The 19,679-nt window shown below is 40.7% G+C and overlaps 1 protein-coding gene across 5 annotated transcripts in view; it reads right to left on the bottom strand.

Annotated features, from left to right (window-relative positions):
* Positions 1 to 291: 291 nt before the first annotated feature.
* CNBP (CCHC-type zinc finger nucleic acid binding protein) overlaps positions 292 to 19,679 on the bottom strand; it is a 68,546-nt gene continuing 49,158 nt past the window's right edge. The window contains exons 1-5 of one of the 5 annotated variants that reach the window (XM_034997889.1): positions 11,827 to 11,996; positions 2,910 to 3,047; positions 2,719 to 2,811; positions 2,334 to 2,535; positions 292 to 1,377 (exon numbers count right to left, since the gene is read on the bottom strand). In XM_034997889.1, coding sequence (XP_034853780.1) covers positions 1,260 to 1,377; positions 2,334 to 2,535; positions 2,719 to 2,811; positions 2,910 to 3,033 — 537 coding nt within the window. In that variant the 5' untranslated portion in view covers positions 3,034 to 3,047; positions 11,827 to 11,996 and the 3' untranslated portion in view covers positions 292 to 1,259. Of the gene's footprint in view, positions 1,378 to 2,333; positions 2,536 to 2,718; positions 2,812 to 2,909; positions 3,048 to 11,826; positions 11,997 to 19,679 lie in introns of those variants that run through there. The other 4 variants (XM_034997891.1, XM_034997892.1, XM_034997893.1 and 1 more) reach the window with 4 other exon arrangements.

Raw genomic sequence — 19,679 nt, 5'->3', positions numbered from 1 at the left:
GGTCCATCTCAACTCTAGAACAAATCCTAGAAAAACAAGAATCAGCCATTTCAGAGCCTTGTGAAGCCCAGGAAAAGTATTAAATGCTAAAATATAACAATGGCATTAAAACTATCAAGAATGAACATAAAGCTAAAGGGCAGCATTATAATGGGTTACAAAAAGAATTTTTTATATCCCTGCAAAACAGGACACCAAAGGATCTAAAGCTTATGCTTCCTTGTAATAGCTAATTTTCATCACTGAAGACATGACTGAGTTAGTACACAAAGAAAAGTCCAAACTGTCAGCTTTTAGTCCTCCACATTCCCCTTTAATATGGCATTTTGCACTATATACATTAATGAAAATTTGAAACAAACAGAAAGAACTTTAGTCAAACTCCCCTTCCTCCTCCAGCTTTATTGGATAGTTTAAAATTACATTTCTATTTTCTAGGACTTCAGTTGCTTTTTCCATCTGACTTTTAAAAACTGATTACAGCAAATGAAACACAGTTGTCTAAGTGATATAGTATACAAAAATAACATCTTGATTTCTGTGAAAATGCATTTCTCTGCAATTCCTGAATAACTCCAAATTATGCTAACTCTGAGCATAGATGTTTACTCTGGGTTTTAGATTTAGTCTTTGAAAAAAATGTGTTCTAAACCTTTGCCATCACCTTATGTATATTCAGCATCAACGCTGTGATGTAGTTGTTCCTGTTTAGGCCTTTATCCCGTTTTTTTCTCACACAGCCATTAACACACGTTTGTCTTTTTGTTTACTCCCACTCAACTGTATGTTCTATGTAGGGCCTGATACAGATGTTACTTGATGTTATTTAATAGCTACTGAGGTCAGACAATCCAAGGCCATCGTTATGCTAAAATTAAAGTTATTTATGGAAGCTCATAAATACTTCCAGAATTGGTTTTATCTCCTACATGGGAACATATCCAAGAAACCCAGAACGGGCTTACTGGTCTGACTCAACTCTTCCCATTCCTCAATCCCTATTCACCAGTGGCGCGGAAAGGGGGTTCTTTAACAAAGCATTATACATAACACCTCTACCAAACTAAACATAAACTTTTTTTTTTGTAGTTAAATGCAGAAAGTCGATTTTTTTCCACCCCTTTCCTCCTTTTACACGGCAAGTAAAGCTCACTGGCCTGGGAGTAGCCTCTATCTGCCAACCTTTGGCCAGTGAAGAGGATTCAGAGAAAATAATACAACCATCAATCAGAAAAAGGAGGGGCGACAAAGGAAAATAATTAAGCTGTGGCTTCAATCGTGCATTCCCGTGCAAGGTGCCCTGACTCGCCACAGCGGTAACAGTTGACTTCACTTGTCTTGCTGCAGTTGATGGCTACGTGACCAGTTTCACCACACCTTAAAAAAAAAAAAAAGTTTTCACAATGTGCTCAGAAAACGCGAAACTGTACTGAAGCAATAGTAACTGGAACAAAAAGCAATTGGCAAATGAAGCAATGCATTTTCTCCCTCAAGAGTCTCATTAACCCCTAAACTAAAAGCAGGAAGGAGAAATTAGATAACAAAGTACTCAATTATGAAGCCTAAACCATAAAATTAAGATTTTCACCCTAAGAGATCCACCAAAAATTCCGAAACACCAAAAACAGGGGCACCTGGGTGGCTCAATTGGTTAAGTGGCTCTTATATTTCCGCCCAGGTCATGATCTCACAGTAATGAGATGGAGCCCATGGCCCATTCTGTGCTGGGCATGGAGACTGCTTGGGATTCTCTCCCCACCCCCAATGCTAAAAAGGACATTGACCAAGATGTACCTTTTTCTTAAGTTTTATTTATCTATCTCTACACCCAGCGTGGGGATATGATTTTGAGTCCCACACTGGGTGGGTGCCCCAAGATGTACCTTTATACAAATTAATCCCTAAGACTTCACTGGTATGTACTTACCAAAACTTTAAAGTTTTGTACCTTAAATATGTACATTTTATTGTATGTCTCATCCACAGACAAAGATTTCCGGTTGCAGGACAGAAGATTTGTGTATTGGAATTATCGTTTTCTACAATGCCTCTGAAAACTCCAAATTACAGCATAACATTCTTATTTTTAAAACATTAAAAATTCCAAGTTGTGTAAGTTGTCCAACTGCCATAGCTACAAGCCATGATGGCAGAATAGTGACTAATATAGACAGGCCACTGGTTACATATGCTGAAAATCAGTATCAACTGGTCACAGCCAACCTTCATTAATGTGCTGGTCCACAAGGCCCTTGCCCTTCCACTTATACCTAACTCACCTCTAAAATAATCTCTGCCATAAGCCTTCCTCCAGCAACACCATAACAACTTACCTATAGCACTTCACTTTGGTGCAGTCTTTTTGAATGTGTCCAAATTCTCCACAAGAATAGCACTTCTGCTCATCCGCATGGTCACAGTCACGAGCCAGATGGCCTGGTTTGCCACAGTTGTAGCAGCATTGCTCTCGCTCTCTCTTGGGCTCCTTGCAGTCCTTGGCAATGTGGCCACCTCTACCGCAGTTATAGCAGGCTTCAACAATAAGGAAAAGAAGCAGACCAAGACTATAAAACCTTTACAAAACACTATTATGTTTTAAGCCATACAATACAAAACCTCAAAGGTAAAAATGTCTTTTCTAATGCTATGTGCAGCAGTAGTACATGCTCACCTCTCCAAATTCTAGAAGGGTATTAAAAGGAAGTGTTAAATACTTACCATCCTCTTGAAGATCACAATCCTTGGCAAGATGACCAGACTCACCACAGCGATAACAGATGTCTGGAAGAGATGAGGAAACAAACTGGAAACCTATTTTGGGTAAAAACAAAAAGAATTCGGCTAATTAGACCAGTCTTGATACTAATAAATACTGAAGTGCTTCAAATTTTTTTATTCGACAAAAATACCTCTATCCGAGGTAAAACCACCTCTGCCACGGCTTCTCATTCCACGACCACGGCCTCCACCAGTAGGGCATTCCCGGGCCCAATGGCCAGATCGTCCACACTTGAAACACTCATTGCTGCTCATGGCTGCAGTCAGATCTTCGAAATATTAAAAATGACATTGTTAAACTACTTGAAATTACTTTTAGCTTATATTGTCCTTTGAGTGTGTTTTTGGATAATTATTCTGGGGGAAGAAGCCAGCATATATACTGGTTAGGCATTAAATACCTATTGAGAAATATATTAAAAGTGAAAAACTGTAACACACGTATTTTGATATAATTTCTGATTGTTAAAACCATTATGATTATGAATATATGGATTAATACAAATGTTAATTTAGTTATTAAAGGGGTGATGGAATTTAGAGAGTATCAATGCACATCCATTATTAGAAATGTTAACACCTCATTCAAGGTCTAATTTAATGGACACATTTTCATGGTTACAAGCCAGTAAACTTTATTTTGGGCAAATGGAAGTTATTTAATGGTCATAAAATTGGAATAGTTCAAAACAACAGAGCTGTGGTATGTACTTTGAGAGTAAGGGGTAGGTAAAGAAAAACTGTTTCTCTCTGTAACTTTAGCATCTAACAGTGCCTAGTTCTACTGCAGCACTTGTCTGAGGACTCTTTAGAGCAAACATGTAAGAAGAAATGCAGTATATAAATTTTCTCTAGAGGATACAGTATGCTAAAAATATTAGAAAAACAACAAAAGGATATACCAAAAAGCATCTAAAGCACCGGGACCATTTTTTCTCTCTTTTATTCTCTTCTAAGTTTTCCTGTAGTTTTACATTTAAAACAAGGGTACTTGGAATTTCACAACAGATTCCTTTTTGGGTATTATTTATAAAGGGGAGGGGGCAAAACTCCCACTAAAGCAAATGAATTTTATACTTATGTAACAATCTAAAAATAAACAGGGACTATTCCTGGAATAGAATGTAATGTTGCAGGAGAAACTCCTAAGAAAGTGGTTTTTAAAAAACAAACTATCTCAGAACAATGTAGTAACTTTTACATTTCCACACTTCCACATCTGAATATTTTTACCCTTATTTCCAGTGCCAAGCCATGGTACACCAAATTTTTTAACTACCCTCTCAAAGCCACAAGCACCACGATCTAGCAAAACATATTGTTTCAACTAAGACTGACTAGTTAAGTGGAATCATCTAAACCAACCACAGCACCAAAACTCAAGTGACAGTGAAATGGCAAAGTCCCCCCTCCCCGCCATCCTTTCAGTAACTGGTTCATTGCTAAGTCATAGAGAATCCAGTAACTAAAAATTAAGCTAAAGTTCAGTTTCAAAAGTTTCCATTGTCAAATATTCAAAAGAACTCAATACTTATCCCAAATCTCTGCTATCAGATGCACTGTAAGTTTTCAAAGGGATCTTTTTTTTTTTTTTAATTTTATTTATTTGACAGAGAGAGACACAGCGAGAGAGGGAATACAAGCAGGGGGAGTGGGAGAGGGAGAAGCAGGCTTCCCGCCGAGCAGGGAGCCCGATGCAGGGCTTGATCCCAGGACCTGGAATCATGACCTGAGCCGAAGGCAGACGCTTAACGACTGAGCCACCCAGGCGCCCCCAAAATAAATAAATCTTTTTTTTTTAAATAGATTTTATTCATTTATTTGAGAGAGAGAGAGAATGAGAGAGAGCACATGAGAGGGGGGAGGGCCAGAGGGAGAAGCAGACTCCCCGCCGAGCAGGGAGCCAGACGCGGGACTCGATCCAGGGACTCCAGGATCATGACCTGAGCCAAAGGCAGTCGCCCAACCAACTGAGCCACCCAGGCGTCCCAATAAATAAATCTTTAAAAAAAAAGTTAGTGGTTTCAGATGCATAATGCACATTTCTAGTCAGAAGAAAACAGCCAGTAAAGATTAAAAATGTATTTTTGCAAAATATTAGATTACATTTGCTTTCTTTTAATGGTATTAGCCTTTTTAAGTCATGTAAAGTACTGGTTTCCACCAGAGAAGTTAGGATAAAAAATAAAAAGATCACAGAAGAGGGCTGCTTATGGTACCTTGTCCTCCCCTCTAACCTCATTTTCATTTTGCATCTTCTCCAGTTTATAGCCAGACCAATTTATGCACATTTAACTATTGCTGTCAATGAGTTCTTTGCACTGAAATGATCACTTCCTTTACAAGGTAATACGGGCAATTTGACAAGTCCTGAGTAGTTTATCATTTAATATTTAAACAAGAGGGGCTGCTCCTGGATGGCTCAGTCGGTTGATTGTCTGACTCTTGATTTTGGCTCAGGTCATGATCTCAGGGTTATGAGGGCGAGCCCTGTGTCTGGTTTCACGTTCAGCAGGGAATCTACTGGAGGTTCTCTCTCTCCCCCTCTGCCCCTCCCCCCTGCTCGTGCCCACGCTCTCAAAATCTTTTATAAAAATTATATATATTGGGCGCCTGGGTGGCTCAGTCGTTAAGCGTCTGTCTTCGGCTCGGGTCATTGATCCCAGGGTCCTGGGATCGAGCCCCATATCGGGCTCCCTGCTCGACAGGAAGCCTGCTTCTCCCTCTCCCACTCCCCCTGCTTGTGTTCCTGCTCTCGCTGTCAAATAAATAAATAAAATCTTAAAAGAAAAGCATATAAAAGTTATATATGTCTGTAAGTACAAATAAGGTAACATCTTTTAGAAAACATCACAATCCTATATATTCAATATGCATTTCTAAAGCTAGTTTCAGACAATCACCCCTTTAGACTGATGCTTTAAAAGAACATGGTTTACTTCATAATAAATTTCAAAGGGAATGTGTTATAATGAATCATCATGTTTATCAGTGGAATAAAGTCAGCAGGTAAAATTTTAGGTTTACTTTCACCATAGAAATAGGAGTTTAAAAAACTACTCAAGTACTGATTAATCTATGTGTACATTTTCATTAACTGTTTTCTTCGTTTTGTCTTATCTCTATTCATGGGACCCAGATCCAAAATGAAAAGAAAAAGAAATGATAGGAAAAGTACTTCTGGAAAGATGACAATTAGTTAAAATAACATTAAAGTATTAAACACTACACTCTACTTCTTCTCACCCTAATTCCTAACTGAAATTTGGTTAAAATGTGATCATTTCTATATGAACCACAAATTTAGGGAAAGCAGTATTTCTCCATTTAGACAGTAATTAATTCTACAAAACAAATATGCAACTTTATACATGGTAACTAGTTTTAGATATCTGCTTTGCCATCGACAAATTTCAGTGTCACATAATTTTATTTACCGAGTAAATTAATGTTAAAAAAAATACTAAATCTTAAAGGGAAAAGAAACATTTCATTTACATCCCAAAGACCCATCATCAGTAGGCCACATGCTTTTTAAAAGATCTTCCCAGTGGGTTTAGGTAATGTGTATGCAATCTGCCTTCTCCCGCCCTTTGGCCTGGACAATCAGTCAATTAAGCTGTTCTACATTTTCAGAGCCCCTGTGATAGATTTGTCTCGTAACATTAAACCAACCGATTCCCACTATGTTTTAGAGACCTGCCACTTATCCTAGAAGCAGGTCCCCATCCTAATATTCATCTTATATGCAAATGTATTTAGTTATAATGTCTATAGAGAATTATATGCTATTCCCTATGAAAAGGAGAGGCAGTAAGGTAAGATAGCTGAGATTTATGGTTCTGTGGTTCTCACTGCCTATGACCTCCTGGCTGAAATTTTACTGCACCATCCTGCCTCCGCCCCCCTCCACCTGTCACAACCTTTTCCAACCTTCAGCCGCCAACTCAAATGCCAACTCTTATAAAAGAATCTGACCGTATCTCCAGCCTGGAACTCTCCTTCCTAGTAAAACCCACAGTACTTTATTAGTATCTGTCTCATAACACTACCATACTGACTTTTATCATATTCCTTGAGGACATAGACCAAGTAATTCACCTTTCAATCATCACAACACCCGCCCCCCCCATGTAATTATCCTTTTAGTAGCAGTTATACTCAGTATTTTAACTGCTTGGGGTTAAGGGACAATTATAATCAGTTGCTGAATGAAACAAACTGTGTTTCTTGTACTGACCCAACCCAATCTAACAAAGTACTAACACCTAAATGCTTGCTATCACAAGAGTTACTGCACCATTAATTTAAAGTAACAATGTAGGGGCGCCTGGGTGGTCAGTGGATTGGGCATCTGCCTTCAGCTCAGGTCATGATCCCAGGGTCCTGGGCTTGAACCATGAGTTGGGCTCCCTGCTCAGTGGGTAGTCTGCTTCTCCCTCTCCCTCTGCCCTTCCTGCCCCAGTTTGTGTGCTCTGTCATAAAATCTTAAAAAAAAAAAAAAAGTAACAATGTATTTCTAAATTATGTACTCATTAAGGATGTACTATCACTCTAAATTTAAGAATGATAATTTCAGATTATCTAATAAAATCCTATTACTCTTAGAATTCACAATCAACTAGACCTCTAATATTTTATGGAATGCTACAAAACATTATCTACTAATGAAAATAAAAGACAAAATGCTGTATTTTCACTGTTGCCAGGCAGAAGGAGAGCATATATTCTCTTCCTTTTGTTGCTAAAAGTCATTGCTTGTATCTACACTGATATCGTCACACAATAAAGATTTGGGGACTCTAACAGGTAAGCCTGGGTTAACCACTTAACCACCTGCTGTGTTACCTCAGACACTTGAGGTCTGTCCTTATCAAGAAAAGATAAAACTCATCTGTGATGAGAAATGTTACCAGGTGTCTTGCCCTTAACAGGTGCTCAACTCAAAAAACTTTGGTTTATATCCCCTGCTTAGTCTTTCTATTCTCCCCTCAATTAAGTTAGACTGCTTACAGGTGGATTAGAACCCTGTGCAATGCCTACAGAGCAGGCTTAGAATAGGGCAAATTCTGCTTACTCAAGTCTCCCGTCTCAAAGTCTACTTCCTGAATGGAATGAAGAAGTGAGAAAAATGGGTAAATGCCAAACAACTTCACATTTCCAACAACCGAAATCAGTTATGTTTCCATTTCAATTTTTGTGTTATCAAATTTCATGACACAAACCACACTTAAAGAAATGTAGGAGCACAGGGCATGCCAGGCAGCAGTAAGGCAGTCAAGATATCGCTTGAGAAGACTGAAAATTCACTGAGAGGCCATTTATAATTAAGAGGTCCAACTATTTTATACTCATCTAGGCTTAAATTCTGGAATTGAAACCAAAACATTATTGGTTATACTAACTTGTCTTCATCAATGTAATTGGTCCACATTTTTGATACTAAGAACAAGGCCAGTGAACTACTAAAATCTTAACAGGACACCATCAAGACTAACAATGTGAGTTCCAATGAATAAGACCCTAACTCTGGCTATAAATCTATTTAAAGTAAGTAGTGACAGGCAAGTGGGGGGGGGCAACAAAGTATGATGTGGATCTGGCTATCTTTATTGTTTTATATGGTTTTCCTAACATAGCTGTGTGTGTGTGTATCACATTTACTGTATCTCTAGTTATTTCCCTCAAGTTTAGGGTTACCATATTGCTGACCTAACTATATCCAGACCACAGGGGCGCTTTGGCCCCCCCATGAATGTACTCACTCATCATTATATATATATTTTTAAAGATTTTATTTATTTGACAGAGAGAGAGAGACAGAGAGAGAGGGAACACAAGCAGGGGGAGTGGGAGAGGGAGAAGCAGGCTTCTAGCCGAGCAGAGAGCCCAACGTGGGGCTCGATCCCAGAACCCTGGGATCATGACCTGAGCTGAAGGCAGACGCTTAATGACTGAACCACCCAGGCGCCCCCATCATTATACTTTTTTTTAAAAAGATTTTATTTATTTGACAAAGAAAGACACAACGAGACAGAAACACAAGCAGGGGGAGTGGGAGAAGCAGGCTTCCTGCCAAGCAGGGAGCCGGATGCGGGGCTCGATCCCAGGACTCTGGGATCATGACCTGAGCTGAAGGCAGACGCTTAACGACTGAGCCACCCAGGCGCGGGCCCCCCCCCCATCATTATACTCTTAAATCAGTTTAGTGTTCCAACATGGTACTGAAACACTTCACACTATTGTTAAATAAATAAACTACAGACAGCAGGGAAGGAAGCAAGTTACACTGTACATTACCTACATTCTGACCAGAATAAAGGAGACCAGAGTGTAATACTTGGAGCGATTCTGGGTTCTTATCCTGGTTCCTGCCCTGATCACCCCCAAAGGGTTTTAAGGTTTTAATAACTAAATATCTACTATGACTCAAAGGTTAATAAACATGTTACCTGTAATCCTTACAACCCTGCAAGTTATGTATTCTTGTTCCCATTTTACTGAGGAGACTGAAGATCTGAGACCATATAAAACAAGTTACTTTGTAATGACAAAAGTATTTGTCTTTAGATAAACAGAAACTAGAACTGATCAACCTTTTAAAAATCCACAGCCATATATAAATTTATTCACAGTATACCATCACACAGCTTTCCTGAATTTCAAGCCAAGACAGATTTTCTTAACCTTCTTTGCGGTAGAACTTAGAGTGTCACCACAGATTCAAAGACTGGCAACTGATTTCACTAGTTAACAGCCTCATTTGTAATTATGGAGCCACTCCAGGTGATCAGTATACTACACTCATACTACTGATTAATAATACATTCTATCTACTTACAACTTGCATTTTGGTGGCCACAAGCTCTCACTTTATTATTCCAGCAGTTTTTTACAACATGAAAATGGTTGTAAATAGCATAGCCTTACTGCAGCAGCAACTGACACTGCCAGAATCAGAGTTCTATTACGTGAGACAGTAGGGAAAGAGCATTCTCCACATAGCAGGCCAGGATGCCTTGGCATCAGTCTTCTGGCTCTCCACTTACTGTCAAAAGGGCTAGGAAGAGCAAAGAAGCCAACAATTTTTTAAAACTCACTCCTGCAAGGAAAAAAAAAGGCAAAATCTCTCTTGTGGTCAAGTGCTTAGCCAACAGACCATTGCAATTAGTCAAATTGTGGTTCTATTGCTTTTAAGCACCAATTTGGTAACTTCCCATGTATGCAGATGTTACTAGATTTTTTTATAAAAGGCAAAAATAATCCAGAAAGTCATAAAACCACCTACAAAACCCATTTATAATACCTTAAAGAAGAGATCACTCTGCCTGTTCCAGTTCAAATGCTAGTGTAATTAATGCCCTTTGGTCTTCCATTTATTTGGCTGAAAATATTTTACAGAGACTCCACATTTGTTTCAAACACATCATCTCTCATCAGTATGAAAATGTGGACCTTTAGGTTGCTAAGACTTACCCAAGTTTTCTAATGTGACATAGGTGGTTAAGTACACAAACATATACTGTTAGGTTAAAAAAAAAAAAAAAAAACTGTTGCCAAGAGCTGCGATTTGGAAAAAATTTTAAGTCCTTATTTCAGCCCTTGGGAATCTAATATTCTTTTTATATTCCAGTAGAGAGCTCTTGTAGACGAGAATCAGGCTGAACAAGCTAAACACAGCATGTACCTATGTACGTGGCATTTGTAGAGGTTTGATTAAACCATGATCAAGAGTAATTTTTAAGCATTTGAAAATGATGCTTCGCAGAAGGGGGGGGAAAGCCTAAGAGGTAGGAATTTCATCTCCTACATCTTTTAAAACCCCTCAAAACCGTATATGCAATTTATAGTGCTTGAGCAAGAGTAACAAAGTTGCTATTTTAAGGTAACTTGTCCATGCAGAAATTAACTGGTTATGTTTCTCTCAAAAATTGTGTCAAACAATAGGAAAAGAAGAAAACCTTAAAAAAAAACAAAACTTGTTTAACTTGGGGTATGAGGATGTAAATTAATCCAGACTCTGCTTCTTACCCTCTCTGTGGGTCTTTCTGGATAATGACTGAAACACACTATCCCAAGTGACAAATGACTACTGAGCAGTATTTTCTTTTTCTAAGACCTCCAAGACCAGATGTAGTCACTTCCTTTGGAAGTGCCCTGTGGCTGAGGCCATGTGGTTAACATGTGGCAACAAGCATACGCCTTACCCATAATAAAATCAACACCCAAACCCAAATGTGGGCAACTACGTCGTCCTAAAATAGGTTTTCACATTTGGAATATCTACAAGGGGGCTGGCTCATTAACTTTCACGTCTCATTTTAAAATTAAATTGTATTTAATTAATCCATGAAACGACTGGATTTCGTTGATTCACGGAAAGCCAGACCTATCTGCCTCTTTTCGTACTGCAACGTTAAGAGAAGTAACTTAGCATTTGAACCACGATAAAAATTCAAGAATCGGGAAGCTATCAAGTATGTCAGAGTACGAATTCCGGGATTCTCAGGCCTTCTGGCGGAGTATCCCACCACTCTAAACCCAAGCCCATCAGAACCCTTGGCACATGGCCCGCCAGGCCCACTACCCCAGCACATGGCCTGCATAAATACCCAAACCCATCCCCCCCAAACGCACTAGGGTCCTTTCCCCACCACAGCCTCCTTCCAATGAGTTCCCGCCAAATGGACCCTCCGTCTCGCATTCCGCGACCCTCGAAGTCTCAGGGCCTCAGTCCCAAGGGCCCGGGCCTCCTTTGCTGTAAGGCTACGGCCTGGGGTGCGGCCTTGGCTGTGGAAAAGGCCCCGAGGCGCGGCGACCCGGCTTCCCAAGACGGAAAGAAGGGCGGCAGGGTCGCCTGACTGCGGCAGGCCGGAAACCTGGACTTGAGGCGACGGTGGCAGCCGAGTTTCCCGCCTGACGCAGCAGCAGCGCAGGCCAGAGCGCGGCCGCCATCGCCGCCTCACCGCTCCCAACCTCTCCGTCCGCCTCGGCCAGGGCCCGCACCGCGGCTTCCCCCCAACCCCAGGGCCCGCTCTAGGACCTCACCTTCGGCGTCTGAGCGGGCCCGCAGCGGCGGAGACTCAGACGCAGACCCGGGAAAGGCGGCTCACAAGATAGCGGCTGTTTATTTTCAGGGTCCTTGCCTGCGCCACACGCGGGTCTGCACACGGCCCCACACACGCCGCTGCGCACGGCTCTCCTCCGCCTCGCCCACGCGGCCAATCAGCACGCGGAGCTCCGCCGTCCAATCAGAGCCGCCCCCGAAGAAGGCCGCCCAGCTTGAGCGCGGCGCGGGGCGGGGTGGGCCTCTACCTCCGCGCGCCGCGGCCTTTCCCAGCGTGCCCCGCGCGCGGCCTTTCCCGCCCGGAACCCCAGGCCCCAATTCTTCTCCGGCCCTTAACGCTTATTCCCGGCCCCTCCCCACCCGGGGGAAATTTGGGTGTCCCGCCCTTGGGGATATCTCGCGGCAGCCGGCGACGAGGGATGCCAGAGGGCGGGTCTCAGTGAAGTGGCTGTGATTAGCGTGGGATCGGGGAAAATTCCTGTCACTTTTGGGGCTCAGAAAAAAGCGTCTGCTCCGAGACCTCTGGTTCGAACTGACTTTCCGAGCTAGGACACGTTTCCTAAAACACACATCTCAGTTTAGGGAAAAGTCGCGGCTGCCAAGTGACAGAAGTTGCTGTGGCTGTGGGTCGGAGGCCCTAAGTTTTGTTTTGGTTTTTTTGTGAGCGTAGGCAGAGCCTGGAACTCCCTGGTGCTTAAACCTCTTAACAGATGAACCACCACCAACAACCCCCTATCACTCCCCCTCACGAAATGTACCCGATAAGGGAAAAGGGACCTGCCCTGCGGAGGGTGTGAAGATGGCGAAGGAATGGCCCTGAGACTTCTCTGCCTCACAACACACCTTGTGACCGTTTAGCACATCGATGAGTCACATTCACTGTGACTTAAGGGGGTAACACGGCATGCCAGGAGAGCCATCTGGCCTGGGCTATCATGTTCAGGAATGGCCCTTAGGTGAGATTTGGTATCTTCTCCAAAGATATGGATGGATATGTAGCATAGATACTCTTTCAGGATGAAAACAATTATGGAATATGAACTAAAACTTTTTTTTTTAATTTTTATTTATTTGACAGAGCGAGACAGAGAGAGAGAGGGAACACAAGCAGGGGCAGAGGGAGAGGGGGAAGCAGGCTTCCCGCCGAGCAGGGAGCCCGATGTGGGGCTCGATCCCAGGATCCTGGGATCATGACCTGAGCCGAAGGCAGACGCTTAACGACTGAGCCACCCAGGCGCCCCCTGAACTAAAATTTTTAAGAATTGTGTGTACCGGGGCGCCTGGGTGGCTCAGTCGTTGGGCGTCTGCCTTCAGCTCGGATCATGATCCCAGGGTCCTGGGATCGAGCCCCACATCGGGCTCCCGGCTCGGCGGGAAGCCTGCTTCCCCCTCTCCCTCTGCCCCTGCTTGTGTTCCCTCTCTCTCTGTCAAATAAAATAATAAATTTTTTAAAATCTTAAAAAAAAAAAGAATTGTGTGTACCATCTTGAAACCGCTTTTGTTAGAAACGGGAAAAAATAGAAGCACCCCTCAGTCTCTTGAGCTCTAAAAGCCCTGAAATTACTATAGTCTCCTACTAAGCTTAATATGCTCCTCAAGGTTAGTATGCAGCCCAAGTTGTTGGCTGGTATATCCCAGAAATTTACTTTTCATTCCTTTAATGATCATCTTACTTGAAATTAATTGTACAGATCTATTAAGATGTTAAAACTGTGATAAACAGTCCGTATTTGTAGCATTCATTAGGTGGGTAGCTGTGAAGATTTTAGGTGTCCTTTGTCCTTGGTCTCATCTCATTGAATCCTCCCAGTCCCCAGGCTGTATGACTTCTAAAATCATGTTCATGGGAATGCACAGTGGTTAAGAGCACAGGTGTTGAGAATCAGGCATTAAACCTGGATTCAAATCACTAGCTCTTACTTAATCATTGTAGTGCATTTAGCAGGTTGTGCTCAACATAGTGCTCAATGAAGGGTAGCAATTATCAATTATCAAAGAGTGAATGAACTATCTCAAGGGCCAATGATTTTTTAAAGTTTTGGTTTTTAACCAAGAAAATTAAAGTAAAAATATTTTAAAATTCAGCATGAAAGGGTCCCACTTCCAATAAGATTGAATTGCCTAGCAGTTTCTGTGTTGAGTTATATAAGACCAGAGTTACCAATAACAAAACTGTTTTGTGCTTATATAGTTTTATTACCAAGAAGCTTACACAGCTTTATAGATTTCCCCTTCCTAACTGATTAATCTTTATATCTCCAGCTAAGTAGTTGTGTGGCAACTGCAAACACTTAAGTAGTGATTTCCTAAGCCCCAACAGTGAGACAGTATAATGCACGAGGCTAAATGGAGGAAGTCCACCTTGGGTGCATCCAAGCCATGCCAGGAAGACTAGTGAAATTGTCCTAGTAACCATCAATTCCTATTTTTTACTTGATTTTTGTTTATCATTCCAACCACAATTTTTGATATCTATTATAGACCCAGGGACAGAATGTTCCTAATGTTAAAAAATTGTTTAAAAAGAGGGTGGGTGTGAAACAGGTAGTGGACATAATGTTATCTAGGTTTCAAAAGACTTAAGTGGAAGGAATGGAAACATAATGTGGTTTTTGCTGCTTGGCTCTAGGAGTAGTAATAGGTAATGGCTCTTCTCTACCTGGCACCCAGCTTTCTGTAATGACTATTATTATTAACAGAGCCAGACTGATCATGAGGCATTCTGTCTCCAGAGGTTTATGATAGAATTTAACTACACTCGTTTGTGTTGTCTGGATATGCCCTTGGTGTACACCTATTTCACTAGAGATGTTTGAAAATAAGAAAGGAAAAAGCCAGCCCACTCAAAAGATAAACTGCCAATCGTATATGAAGAAAGAGTCCCTCCCCTATAAATGTGTTTTCTCCCCCTCCTCCCTTCCAGTGTTCAGTCTTACCCACACTTTTTTGCTCAGCAATGTTGACTGTTATGAAAGTGACTAGTTCAGATGTAGACCTTGCCCCTAAAGATCTTGCAAGATGAAATGGGCCATAAGAAAGTATTAAGTGGGGGTGCCTGGGTGACTCAGTTGGTTAAGTTACTGCCTTCTGCTCAGGTCATGATCCCAGGGTCCTGGGATAGAGCCCTGAATCAGGCTCCCAGCTCAGTAGGGGGTCTGCCTCTACCTGCATGTGTTCACTCTCTCTTGCTCTCTCAAATAAATAAATCTTAAAAAAAAAAAAAAGAAAATATTAAATGTCCTGAGGGAGGATCAGCTAAAATGCTATGATTCAGCATGATTCAGGATTCCTTAAAATGAGTACCAGTTGAGCAGCAATACCTGCCAACTCTTAATTTCCGCTAAAATGCCCAACTGCATTGTACATGCCTTAAATTCTGCTGTCCAATGGAGATGATATCGTATATATCTTTCTAAACCCTTCCATGTCTTGTTTTCTCTGCCTACAGGAAAGAGTCTCTGTGACTTGACTTGGAAAATATGCAAATAAGTTTAAGGAGCATAAATCGTTTTCATCTCTCCTGTCTGCTTGTGAAGCTAAAACATAGTTTACTAAACTAAATCCTGAAATAGGAATCAGTTATACTAATAATAGCTAATAGTATATGTAAAGTTCTTTAACAAGGCCTGGCATAATTACTATTAAAGTGTTATCTATTATTTTTGTTATTATTATGGAGGGCTTATTATATGCCAGTCATTGTTTATAGCCTCTTTATAAGGTTACACAAAACCTCTATGAGATATGTACTTTTATTATCCCCATGAGGAAATAAAATTCCAGAGAATTCAAGTATTCTGCCAAAGGTCAGAGAGTGAATAAATGACAGGGCAGGCTTCAAACAGAAGCAGCCTAAATGCTTAAACACAATGCTTCCGGCCTCCCAGTAGTTATTGAAACCTAATCCTACAATTTCCTATTGACTCCTTAAAGTAACAGTATAGGGAATACTAACAGATGATAAGGAAAATATGAAACACTGACCAATGATTTCGTGAGCATTCCATCAGTTGGCTTTCTCCTCTATGACCTCAAATTGAAACTACCTCTACTTCTGCAAAATAACTGGTAAGAGAAGAACATCATTTGCAAATAGTTTTTAAAGGTTCAAAGTAAAACCACCCATTTTTGTTCTTAAAAGAAAAGCAGATGCATTCATTTAAAAAAGTAACTTCATATGGATCATCTTCATTATTTAAACTTTAAAATAGGTAGTGAATGGCAAATTACAAAATGTCTTAAATTGTCTTTTGAGAGAGCATTAAAAATATGATCATCTGGCTCTCAAATCTACAAAAATAGTGTAATTGACTCTTCAAGATTAGATTGAAAAATAAGTACTGTATAAATGGGTGTATTAGAATCTAACATCTAAAGGAGTATTTAGCCTAATCTACTTGTGCTCTCTCTCTATCTGTCAAATAAATAAATAAAATCTTTAAAAATATATATATATATAGTATAATGTTACAACCAGGATAGTGAAATCGATATAGTCCACTGGTTTTGTTCAAATTTCCCCATTTTACTTGTACTCTGTGTGTGTGTGTGTGTGCAGTTTTATACAATTGAATCTAATATGTAGGTCTGTGTAATCACCTACGTACTCAAGATACAGAATACCTTCAACATCAGAAGATTCACTCCTGTTGCCCCTTTATACCAACACCTACTTCCTTCCCACTCTTCCCCTCCACCCTAATTCCTGTTCTTCATTTCTAAAATGTCCTGTCAAGAATGTTATATATAGGAGCGCCTGGCTGGGTCAGTTGGAGGAGCATGTGATTCTTGAGTCCCAGGTTGGGTGTAGAGATTATTAAAAAAATAAATAAGTAAACTTTAAAAAATATTATATACAAAAATTTTTTGGATTAATAATTTTTTTAAATTTTATTATGTTATGTTAATCACCATTCGTTACATCATTAGTTTTTGATATAGTGTCCCATGATTCATTGTTTGAGTATAACACCCAGTGCTCCATTTAGTACTATATATAAAATTTTTAAAGATTTATTTATTTGAGAGAGAGAGAGTGCGAGCAGGGGGGGGGGGCCCACAGGGAGAGGAAGAGAGAGAAGCAGGCTCCCTGCTGAGCGTGGAGCCCGACAAGGCTCAATCCCAGGACCCTGAGGTCATGACCTGAGCCGAAATCAGGAGTTGGCTGCTTTAACTGACTGAGCCACCCAGGCACCCCAAAAATGTTATACATAAAATTTTAAAAAGTTATATAAATGGAATTGTGCAGTATGTAACCTTTTGGGATTGGCTTTTGTTTCATTGAGCATAACGGCCTGGAGATTCATGGGAGTTGTGTGCATCAAACAGTTTTTTCCTTTATTACTGAGTAGCATTCCACGGTATGGATAAACCACAGTTTAACCAACATCCATGGAAGGACTACTGTTTCTAATTTGGGGCTATTACAAATAAAGTTGCTATGAACATGTGTGTGCAGGTCTGTGTAAACACACTTTCATTTGGCATTTCATTTTTCAGTTAACATTTCCCACATTACCAGTGAGGTTGATCATCTTTTCATATATTTGTAGGCTCTTCAGGTTTCCTCTTTTGAGAAGGGCTGATTTTGCTCACTTTGTGTATTTTGTTGTTTGCCTTTTTCTTCCGGATATGAAAGCATTCTTTATATGTTCGGGATAACAATCCTTTGTAAGTTATATAAAATTGTATGGGTTGACATTTTGGTGATCATTGTTTCTCAGTGTGATGTAAAGTTTAGAAATGGATAAAGAATTCCTGAAAATTGGATTTGGATCATTGATGAAGAGACAGAGTGATTTCATTCAGGAAATGTCACTCAGGGCTACCCACCAAGAGTTTAGGGAGACTACTGCAACCCCCACACTTTGTAGCACCTCCTTTGCGTCTGTTAAATGCCAACAATATGCTTTAATGGTGTCATGTTGAACGCTAGGCAGAGCATATAAAAATTTCTGCCTGCTTGAGAGCAAATGCCACGTAGTTCTTAGATTTGCTTTTATCAAACCCTTTGCCTCATTTTGGGGGAGGGCAATCAGATGCATTTATTGCATCACAAAACCATGATTTCCAGCATTTTAATCAGCCCTCGGAAACTGCTGACATCATGATGTCCTCCTCCACTGGTGTTTCCATTTTCTCTAGCACTGCAGCCAGAATTTAGAATCCTGACTCACCCTTCAGCCAGCCATAGAGAATGCTGATCATTCTGGTATGGTCAATGCTCACAAAGTGACTTTGAAAGGGGAAATAGCTTTTGGACAAACCAAAACCAGTGCAATTTCAGGTAATAGTGAGGCTTTTCTAACTTTCTCTTCTGCTCAGCTGCTATCCTTTCTCCTTTGACTGAAGGGGAAACCACGCTTCTGGAATCCTAGCCATAAAGCTGTGGCTTGTACGGGCTGGCACGGCCAGTACCGTCCTTCTGAGCTCAGTGAGTTGTCTTTCCCTTCTGCAGAGTCCCGGCTGGGGCGTGGCGCTTACAGTGAACAGTCTGCATAGCTAAATTAACAATTCCAAATTTAGCTCTCATTTCAATAAATTACCTTATAAAACATTCACTGGCCAAAATTATCTTGACTAGTTTATTTATAAGAACATTGCAATTGTTCCTGTGGATTGCCTGTGAAGAAACTGAGATGCAAAGTTTCCCCTCAAACCACAGGGAAAAAAAACCCATAAAGGAGAGTACCAGGATTTCTAGGAGCATGAAATTTATACCTATGCTATACAAATAAATGTTAGGGGCGTCTGGGTGGCTTAGTCGGTTAAGCATCCGACTCTTGATTTCAGTTCAGGTTGTGATCTCAGGGTGATGAGATCGAGCCCCACTCTGATGTGGAGCCTGCTTGAGATTCTTTCTATCCCTCTCACTAGCTCCCCCAACCCCATCTCTAAAACAAACAAATAAATGTTAAAGAAAAGAGGCTTTGGATATTTTCAAAGGGCAGTGGTGGGGATTGAACCCCTCATCGGGCTCCTTGCTCAGCAGGGAGCCTGCATCTCCCTCTCCTGCTCCCCCTGCTTGTGCTCTCTCTCTTTCTGTCAAATAAATAAATAAAACCATAAATAAAACAATAAATAAATAAATAAATAAATAAATAAATAAAGTATTTAAATGGAAAATGCTTCACAAATTCCCAAATGTTTTACCAAGGTAAAATATTAAGATCAGTTTCTGACACATTGAAGGCATGAAATTCCTTTTCCACACTGATTTAAAACATATAAAGACAATATCTTGGACACGTGAATAGGCAATGATAATATTTCTATTGCATTTGAAGAATGACTGGAAGTAATTTTTTTCCTTTATTTAGATGTTGGCTTCCCTACTCAATGCAATAAAAGTTCTCAGGGGACTAACACTGACTCTAAAACTTCTGATGCTGAAGATTTATCCAAAATGAAGTTTGCTTTGGGTGGCACAGAATTCAAACACAGCTCTGGACTAAACTAAAGGGGGTAGTTAATGGGATCTTTCCTGTGCTTCCTATTTTCTTCCTTTCTGACACACATCTAGTTTCCTAGTGATTTCCTGAGTCAGCCAGAGCCAGCTTCCTTCTCTCGTCAACATTGACATGCCCTGCTCTATCAGAGACTATCACTTTATCAACCAACGCATGCTAGGTTAATAATAGCTTCATTTACATAGCACCTTATAGTTGGCAGATAAACATTCAACCAGCAGTTTTTTTTTTAAAGACTTTATTTATTTATTTGACAGAGAGAGACACAGCGAGAGAGGGAACACAAGCAGGGGGAGTGGGAGAGGGAGAAGCAGGCTCCCCGCAGAGCAGGGAGCCCGATGCGGGACTCGATCCCAGGACCTTGG

The sequence above is a fragment of the Mirounga leonina genome, unplaced genomic scaffold (assembly GCF_011800145.1).
Source record: "Mirounga leonina isolate KUSES-001 unplaced genomic scaffold, KU_Mleo_1.0 Mir_94, whole genome shotgun sequence".
Classification (NCBI taxonomy): domain Eukaryota; kingdom Metazoa; phylum Chordata; class Mammalia; order Carnivora; family Phocidae; genus Mirounga; species Mirounga leonina.
Note: the sequence above shows the minus strand (reverse complement) of the source record. Positions and strands in the feature narration are given on the sequence as shown.